Genomic DNA, 9,987 nt, shown 5'->3' with positions numbered 1-9,987 from the left:
TGTGTGCAGTGGTGTTTACAATGTTTAGCATTTATTTTTAAAATGTTGAGAAAACATGAAAAAGAATTAAGAAGGAAAGAAAAAAGAGATGGGAGCCAAAAGGCAGTGGAGGTGAAGAAATGGGGGAATGGTAAGAAATCTGAGGACTCTGTGTCTTGGGGGCAAGTCTCTGCAGCCCTAGAATTTCCATGTACTGAAGAAATGAACCTATGCTACTACTAGAATTTCCATGAGCAAATAGCAGAGTCCAGTAAACTTTTTGAATGCAAGGATTGCATTCCCTAGGGGAGGATGGCTGTAAACCACATAGCAGCAGTGGATGGAGCCAAAATCACACATAAGACCCCCCCCCCACCCACATCCATACATTCATACATGCACTCACACACAAACATGTACCCCATTCATGCATCAGCAATTCTCTCTCTCTCTCACTGACACACCATTCATTCCTTTATCCATCATTCATGTTATTTTCCTTGCATACAGACACACCTGTTCCCTATTCACATACCATCTCTCACACGCATCAATTCACATTTGACATAAACACACATATACAAGTACCATTTCCTTCTTATGCTGGAAGGGGTGCCGGGATACTGGGACCTGCCGTCATATGTGGTGGGACTTGCCCCGAGGTAAAAGGATTCAGGACAAAAGTATTTTCTGAGATCTCATTGATAACCAGACAAACAATTCACTTCTCCCCTTGTCTGGCTCCTTAGATTTTGATTCCGATCAAGACTTGAATGACAAGGAACTGTCATCAGCAGCAGCTTGGGCCACAATTGTCAGGTTCTGGAATACTTCTTGTCTCAATAACCCAGATTATAGGATTTGGCAGATCACCATTCTTTAAAAAAGCATTTCTCTCTATATATGCATTTCTTACCTGTAGCTCAGCACTGGAGCATCTGTTTTGCACACAGAAGGGCCAAGTTGAAATTTGTGGCATCAGGTAGGGCTGGGAAATGCTCTGGTCTGGAATCTTGGAGAGCCTCCGTTGGTTAGTGTGTGCCAAGGAAGGACAATGTAGTGCCTTCCATGATCTGTGACCATTGTCCATGTTGGATGTGGCTAATGTTGCAGCCCCAAAGCATTTGCATGGCACCAAGCTGGCTATCCCTGGTGTAAACAAAAGTGAGGTAGATGGGCCAACGGTCTGGCTCAAAATGAGGCAGCTTCCAATATTCCTATGTAAATAAATAAATGACACAACACATCAGAATCACTGTCACTCAGAGAGCCCATTTAGCTTCAGTTCCTAATTGCTTATTTGGCTACAAAGGACAAACCATTCTCTTTGTGTGTATATGTTGGGCACCATGGGATGATTTCATAGGCATATAAGAGGGTGATGAGCATTTCTGGCAATCCCCTACGCATTCCCAGGAGGAGTCATACAATGAGGTATTGCAGGAAAGACCCTGTGGCTTTGTCTAACATCAAAAAATATTAACCAGTGCAGGTGAGCTGGGTAGGTTTTGTTTTAAAAGAGTGATCCCAGCATGCACAGAGCTTGTTTCTGTTACACTCAGCCAATGCAGCTCAGAACTCTCAAGGTGCTTTTCTACAGATTCAGAACTGGTGTGGGTGCTCTTATTCATGACAATGACATTTTTATTTTAGCTTATGAAACACTGCAATGCACCATGTTTACTTAATAATTGCTTTGCACTGTTTTATAGAAAGCGATCTTAGTTGGGCTCTGGTTGACATCCAGGCCAGACTTCCATTGACAGGATGCTGTCATATTCCCTTTCTGAAACAGATTGGTTTTCAGCCATAAGCGTTCTAGCTGGATTTGTGTTCCTTTCCCTTTGGTCTATCTTATCCACAGTTTGTTGTTGTTTAGTCATTTAGTTGTGTCCGACTCTTCATGACCCCATGGACCAGAGCACGCCAGGCACTCCTGTCTTCCACTGCCTCCTGCAGTTTGGTCAAACTCATACTGGTAGCTTCGAGAACACTATCCAACCATCTCATCCTCTGTTGTCCCCTTCTCCTTGTGCCCTCCATCTTTCACAAGATCAGGGTCTTTTCCAGGGAGTCTTCTCTTCTCATGAGGTGGCCAAAGTACTGGAGCCTCAGCTTCACGATCTGTCCTTCCAGTGAGCACTCAGGGCTGATTTCCTTAAGAATGGATAGGTTTGATCTTCTTGCAGTCCATGGGACTCTCAAGAGTCTCCTCCAGCACCATAATTCAAAAGCATCAATTCTTTGGTGATCAGCCTTCTTTATGGTCCAGCTCTCACTTCCATACATCACTACTGGGAAAACCAGTATCCACAGTTATACCTAAGCCAATCTGCCTGTGACGACTTCTTGTCTTTTGGATGGGCTTCTTGCTTACCATTGGAAGCTGGATGAATCCTGCAAAGTGTGATATCACTTAGATATTTCATGCCTCACCTAAGTTGTGTGTGTCTCTGTGTGTAGCATATTATTTTACCTTTTTAGAATATATCTTAAAGGGACACACCAGCCTTCCCTGACCACCAGTTTTGTGTTTCTTAAAGGGCCAAACAATGGGGTGGCGGGGACCCACATACAGGAATGCATAGTTCATATCTGATGTGGCATAAGTGTGCCACATTGTCATGCACTCATCAGAGGGAATGCAGGCCGTCATAGCTAGGGCAGTATTTCCAGGTGATTATCACTCCTGGAAATCAGGTGACACGAGAAATCCAATCTTTACACCATTGTCTGTTCTAAGACCTCCTCTTGTCTTCTTGTCTTGGCAACTTGTTACTGCTGGAAGCCTACAGGCTCTCTCCCTCCAGACTGCCTGCCTGCTTGTCTGTTCCAGGTACTTAACAGCATTTGTATCTGAGCATCTGACAGACATGCATATTTAACATGGTCAGTTCCTTTGTCATTTTCTGTACCTTAGACATAAGGACAATAAAAGAACAGGCATTCCCAATTAGTCGGATCCAACACCACCTTCACGTCCCCCATTTTATAGTTTGTCCCAGGATCAGTCAGAGGTGTAGACTGTTCTAATGCCATGATCTCCCTTAGCTGAATGAACTTGAAAGCAGGAAGTTTGAAGATGTTTATCCAGAACTGAATTCATTAACAATGTGGGTGAAATGAAGGAAGGGGACACATGAATTAAGAAGCACAATTTTAAAGAAGTTCAAAGCAGAATGTAAAGGGGAACATCTGAGGTCATAAATCCAGTGTGATGGAAAATAGAATCCCAACCTTCAGTGTTCTGAATTAGACATTGTAACTGAGAAGGGGGGGGAGTCCTTAGCTAAGTGTCAGGTTAGAGGGTTCTGACCTTTCTGAGCCACTTGCCCACGCTGCTGCTGGAGAAGGAGGGGGAGCGTCAATCCACATTGCAATTCCCTGATATGCAGCTGAAAGTCCGAGTGGAACCCACAGATATGAGCTTAACTGGCAATTAAGTGCATTACTGGATAAAATGCTGCATATTATGTTCCTACAGCAGAGGAGAGGAGGTGGGCCAGGCATGCTTTCTGTGGGAAGGTGAACTACAGGGGACTGAAAGCATTCACACACATTGTGATAATTACTGTTCTTGGGCATTGATTAGAGATCAATGAAGAAAGGACTGGGAACAATGCTATGTGAGCCCCACAGAAACGAATGGAAGCATAGAAATGCTCTTGCCCTCCTCCCACTCATGGCAAGGAGGCTTTTGCTGATTGTCCCTGTAGATTACATATCTAAGCAGACTTATGTGGAAGTAAGTCATGTTAAAATGAATGGTAATTACTTCTATATGAACAGGTTTAAAATGGGATGTCAGGACAGATTGTTTCTCAGCTACAGTGTCTAATTTAGAAAACTACACTGAATCAGAGATTTGTGGAGTTGGAAGGAACATGAAGGTCCGTCTCTTCCAAGCCCCTGTAATGCAGGAATCTCAACTAGACCAGACATGACAGATGACCATTCAACCTCTACTTACAAACCTCCAAGGACCTCCCAAACCTCCACCACCTCCCAAAGGAGAGCAGTCCACTGTCAAACAGCTCTTACTATCAGAAAGTTATTTCTGATGTTTAGTCAGAATCTCCTTTCCGGTAACTTGAAGCCATTGGTTTATGTTCTAGCCTCTGGTGCAGGAGAAAATAAGCTTGCTCCCTCTTCCATGTGACAGATGTTTCCTCTGTCTCCTCTTTTCCAGGCTAAATATACCCAACTCCCTCAACCATTCCTCATAAAGCTTGGTTTCCAGACCCGTGATCATCTTGGTTGCCCTCCTCTGCACACGTCAACATCTTTCTTAAATTGAGGTGCCTAGAACTGGACACAGTACTGCAAGTGTGGTCGGACCAAAGCTTCATGGGGTGCTATTTCCCATCTTATCTTTTCCATTTGGGAGAATATGCAACTGAATGCAATGTAACAGCATGTGTGATACCATATGTGAAGCACCAGAAGGGCCATAGCTCAGTGGTAGAGCACATGCTTTGCATACCAAAGGTTCAGTCCTTGGTGTTCTCAGGTAAGGCTAGAAAACTCTGCTACCCTGTAGTGCCACTGTCCGTCTAGTATAGACCAGATATGGTGAACTTGCATTCCTCTAAGTGTTGCTCCCATAACTCCTGGCCATGCTGACTGGTGATGATCAGACTTGGAGTGCAACCCCTCCTGGTGTGTGTGTGCACATAGATTCTGCATTCTAGGTGCGGACAATATTGGGCTGGATGTAATTAGCACTGAAATCCAAAGTCAGTGTTGGATTTTAAGGAGCAGCTACAAAGGGTTTCATACTTCTAGGGCAACACCTGAAGAGGAATCTGTTCATTTTCACCACAAGGAGATGTATGGCATATGCGACTACAACCTCCTCCAAACTCCACATTCCGACCCTCTTTTCTTCCCATTTGAACTTCCCTTCCTTTCTCACATCTCCTCTTTCACACCCTCCACAGCTACTCTTTGCCATTCTCGCCTCCCCCCTCCCTTTTCTTCATTCCTCCTCTCCCGCCCCCGCAAGACCTCCTTTGAAAAGCGCGACACTTCTTAAAAGCGAGAGATGCCAAAGTCTGAATCTCCTGGGAAGTGTGTGAGGGCTAGAGGTAGTAGACAGGGGAAATGCACTCTGCATGTGCTCAGAGGCCCCTCAAAACCCTGGTCAGTTCTTCCTCGAGCTCAGATCCCTTCTGCCCCTCTCTTTCTCTTACTCCCTTGGCTCTTCTTACTCTGGCTTCATCCTCCTCTCTCGGCCGCCCCCCGTCTTCGCGTTGCTTCCATCTTCCCTCGAGTCGTCCTCCATCCTTTGCTCTTGGATTCCCCCCCTCCCTTCGCCGCTCCCCACCCCCGCGTCACTTTGATCTTATCTCCCCATGCCCATCGCACTCCTCTTTTCTCTGCGGCGCGCCCAGTCCGGCTTGCTAGAGGAGAGAAGTTAGAGGGCACCCGCCCCGTCCAGTCAATTGCAGCAAGGGCTGCGTGCGGCTCTGCCTCCTCCTCCTCCTTGTCCCGGGCTCCCTGCAACCTCAGCAGCAGCAGTAGCGAGAGCAGCCGCCGCGGGGGGCGTGGTCAGGCGGGAGGGGCTGCGAAGGGGCGGAGCTCCCGGCAGCGCCACAGAACGAAGTGGAGCCCCAACCGGCTCAGGACTGAGGAGCCGCTGCTGCGACCGCTGCCGCCGCTCTCAGCCTCCATCCAGAGCCGGGGCACTGATGGGCATCCCTCGCCCCCCTGCCCCAGGCGCCGCGGATCTGAACCCCCAGCCGGGATCCCGCTGCCGCTCGCCTTCGCCGGTGGAATCGTACTGTAAGATGTAGAATGCTCCCGGTGCCGAGAGCCAAGCGGCAGCAGCCTCTCCTGTGGCCCGGGAATGCGGAGCCCCCAGCGCCTCCCTGGATTTGGATGGTCCCGAGCGCGGCGGGGCTCTTTCGGGTCGGGGGCGCCGCTGGGGTGGTGCCCCCTCCTCTGCTGCTCTCTTCGCCACCGCCGCCGCCGCCTCCTCCGCCGCCTGCGCCGCTGATCCAGGGGGTTTCGGGCTGGCAACTTCCCTGCGATCCTTTCCTGCCTTTGATGGCACCGGAGCATCATTCCGCGGTTCATCAGCTTCCCTTTCTGAACGGGCAGGTAAGGAAGGAACCTTTGCCTCTTTGCCTGTCTCCCCTCACCACCATCTGCCTCCCTCCCCCCGCCTTCTTTATTCGTGCTTCGTTTTCTGGTTGCTTTGACGGAGGGTCCTGTTGAAAGCGCACTTCGCTTTTCCTCACTCCCATCGCGCCGGTTCTTTTCCGTGGTGGGTTCAAAAGCGCCCAGGAGAATGAGAAAGGGGACATTGGGAAACTCGTTACGAGCCTTGGGAAACGCGTAAGCTGGCAGTGAAAGAGGTGGGAAAGCAACTTCTGTCGCTGTCCGACGCGCCGTGGTGCTGAAGTTCGCCCGTAAATTTCCTCGCTGTTGCAGACGTGTGTCTGCGCCTTCCTGTTGAACCGCACTGTGTCTCCACCAGACTTTAAAGACAAGACGAGAGGGAAAGAGAGGGAGAGAGACCACATTAACTATTAATACGAAGCTATTGCTAATGCTGAGCTCGTTCCTTTTCACTCTCAAACCACACGGACTGCACATTTCTGAGCTTCATACGTTTATAAAATACATCCAAAATAGTGTGCCTTCCTTACAAGACTGCAGTCCTCTGACATTTAGGGCTCATTCTTTGCTCGTGTTTTTTTTAGTAATGTCGCTCTCACGATTGCACTGGAACGACACTGTCATAAGGTCTATGCCCTGCTACTCCCTTAATACTCATTCCTGTTGATACCCTAATAAATCCATAAATAACAGGGCCGTGTATTTTACAGCAGTCAATCAGAATATAGAGTTGTTTACTATGGAAAACTCGATAAAAAGAATGGAGTTACACGAGCCTATTGCAGATGCATCCTAGTCGCAAACTGGGCAGTGATTTGAAGGCTGGATTTGAGCATTTATTTTGCATTACAAATCATCTTCCATACAATCTGGATGATTGCATAAAGCTCATCTAAATAAAAACTACAGGTTATTCTAATATTGCAAGCAATATTTCCTGACCATCTTAAACCAAAGTTATCACACTCTTTTAAAAATACCAGCATTTTGGGCCAGCTGTTGTATTCATTCAATGCACTATGCTGTTTTTACAATATTTGTGCCTGCTCCAGAAGGCTTTCTCAAGGTGTAGAACAGGACTGATTTAAGAGAGGATGTGTTGCAACCCCCCCCCCCCGTTGCTATGCCAGGATGCTACCACTAGAGGTATTAAATGTCTAAGAACTTGTGTTTCCCTTCATGTTTAGAAATCTGCAAAATATTTATTTTAATAAAAAAAAGAAAGTGGGTGGCTGCACTGCTCATTAGGACTAACCCTCTCACCATCACTTTGAGTTTACTGTGACAGCATCAGCTGGACATATAAAGAAAATGCTGAAATAAGCAATTGCATTCAGTGTCTTCTGCTCTGATGTTCTTTGATGTTATATGGCAGGCATTAGCTGTTCTTGATCACATATTAATTCAAGCAATAAATCTCATCATCACTGCTGGTTACACACACACACACACACACACACACACACACACACGTGTGTGTGGATTGTAAGGCACATTTGAAAGTAGTGGTGAATGATCAGCTTAGAGATTAGCCTTAAGTATTTTTTAATACATGCATTAGATTTCATTGACTATGTTAATTATGGAATTAGTTATGTGTGGTGTTCAATGCCTCTGACATAAATTTGATGCTGTTTCACTTAGATGTTTGAACTCCAAATTCTTTGGATAAATTCCAGTTTCCTAATAAAATGTCTAAGCTAGAAATCTGTACTGGCACTTGATGGTTGCATGTAGGAACAGAGCATAGTGATGAGGGAAAGACACACTCCAGGACCGAATGAAAATTTATGAACTTGGAGAACCATGGAATTGGATTGAAAGCAATAACATTCCTCTAGTTTGGATATACCAAAGGCCCTGTAGATGCTTTTGATTTGCTGTTGCCTGTGTAAAAGCTGAATGATCACTAATTTTAGTGAGATTTCCTTTGAACATCGCAGTTAAATTATGCTGTTTGTCATCCACCTAGCTATGGTTTTAAAACATTTGCTTGATGTCCAACAGCCTTGTCATATGAGCCACTGCTTATAAAAACAGAAGTTTAGGATGTGAAACAACCACTGCTGTACCTGGGAAGGGACATGACTTGTAGCATCATTCTAGCACTGAGAACTGTCTCAAGACACCACACTAGTGCCGTGCTGTGGTTTGTCATGGCTATATTCACAACAGCCAATACCATCAGATGTACTGCAGCATCAAGCAAAGGTGTTGTGCAGCACAGAATGGAGTGGAAATAGTCTATGGAAGAGAGGTCTGCTTGAGGAGTGAATTGGGATGACTCATCTATGAGTAGGATTCCTGTTAGATTGCATCTAAAACAGAATTCAGGGTGAAATGTTGCACTCCATTGAGATAGAATTGTTTCCTGAAATCATAGGCAGACATACTCATATCTACATACCGTAGCTTTAGTCAGATTCCAGCTGGTCTCCACTAATTCTTTACCCTTGCCATATTTAATATTAGATGTGTACTAGGATCACAGTCACTCTTCACCATGGTATTGTAGTTCTGAGTTGCTGCATAAGCTCTTAGTAGTAGTAATTTATAGCTGAACTCAGTAAATTTCGAATTGTTTCCCCACCCCAGTGATTTTTTTTTCATATTTTGGAGGAAGCAAAAGGATACATAAGAATCATATAATGTGCACTCAAAAATACATATGAAATAGAAATGAAAACATGAAAAATTAACAAACAAAAGCTGTATGGACTAATATGTTAGAGTGTATTCTTACCTTTTAAAAACTTTATTTTAGTGGATGTTTGGAGCTCATTCTCCAGTGATTGGATTTTCACCTTCTTCAAGTGTGGAGTTTGTCCCTCTTTTTCCTCAAGTATACACAACTGCTGCTCCACACCATTCTGGGAAAAGTTGGGTAGAAAAGAGGCTTCCAAACTGCAAGGTAAGTTAAAATTTGCCTTCTTCTTCACTTAACAGGCATTGAGATTTTGGAGGTAGAATTATATTACTGTACCAATGTATGGGGTACAATTCATTCATTTAAAATATTGATCTCAGTATTAAACTTCCAAATTGGCTTACAAATTTTGCAATAAAATATATGAATAACAGTGAATTAATAATGCTGTTTCTAACCATCCTGAATCTCAACCCAAAACTATATTTTCCTCCCTCAACCACAAACCTGACCAGAACCTGAGTCATTATTTAAAAGTTTTTGATGAACCTCAACTGGAAGACTCCTGAAATAAAATGAATTTGGCAATCACCGTGGTTGGTCATACTTAGAGTTAGAGCCATTGAAAACAGTGGACAAGTAGTAAGTCTGTTGATTTCAGTTGATGTACTCTGAGTTTGACTTAGTTTGTGATGACCCAACAGAGCCAGGTTACCTGTTCATAATAAGGCCTTATGTGGAAATGGTTCAGTTTGGTTGTGTATCTTTAATGTTTCATTTATTGTTTATGGGAACTTTAGCTATGCTGTAGTTATGTATCTTTTCTCTTGCTGCAAGCCACCTTGAGCACTGTTTGAACTTTGGAAAGGTGGTATACAAATAAAATGTATGGATATGTATGCATGCATGTAAATGAAGACACTTGATGTGGTTCACTCACTGGCTCACCAGCAGCAGAATGAGCACATAAACCCTCCCTGATGTTCGTTTTATTTTATACATTTTGGAGTGCATCCTGGCTTCTGCACCCCACCCACTTCAAGAGAGCTGGGTCTAGAGACCATCAGCAGGGGTTGGACTGGAAGCATTATTCAAGCTTCAGACAGAAACCACTGATGAAAAGCATCCTGTTGCAGGAAAGAAAAGAGGATAGGGTCCCATTGTGTTCATTGCCTCCCCCATGTTCCAGTGTTGAGCCAGGTAAAGGTAAAGATAAAGGGACCCCTGATCATTAGGTC

At 44.9% G+C, this 9,987-nt stretch overlaps 1 protein-coding gene across 2 annotated transcripts in view; it reads left to right on the top strand.

The window, feature by feature from the left end:
* Positions 1–5,417: 5,417 nt before the first annotated feature.
* The window catches only part of TCERG1L (transcription elongation regulator 1 like), a 174,391-nt gene continuing 169,821 nt past the window's right edge, over positions 5,418–9,987 (top strand). The window contains exons 1-2 of one of the 2 annotated variants that reach the window (XM_081189491.1): positions 5,418–6,081; positions 8,867–9,013. In XM_081189491.1, coding sequence (XP_081045617.1) covers positions 5,776–6,081; positions 8,867–9,013 — 453 coding nt within the window. In that variant the 5' untranslated portion in view covers positions 5,418–5,775. The remainder of the gene's footprint in view (positions 6,082–8,866; positions 9,014–9,987) is intronic. The other variant, XM_081189490.1, reaches the window with a different exon arrangement.

This window comes from Podarcis bocagei, assembly GCF_964188305.1.
Source record: "Podarcis bocagei genome assembly, chromosome: 4".
In the NCBI taxonomy this organism is placed as follows: domain Eukaryota; kingdom Metazoa; phylum Chordata; class Lepidosauria; order Squamata; family Lacertidae; genus Podarcis; species Podarcis bocagei.
Note: the sequence above shows the minus strand (reverse complement) of the source record. Positions and strands in the feature narration are given on the sequence as shown.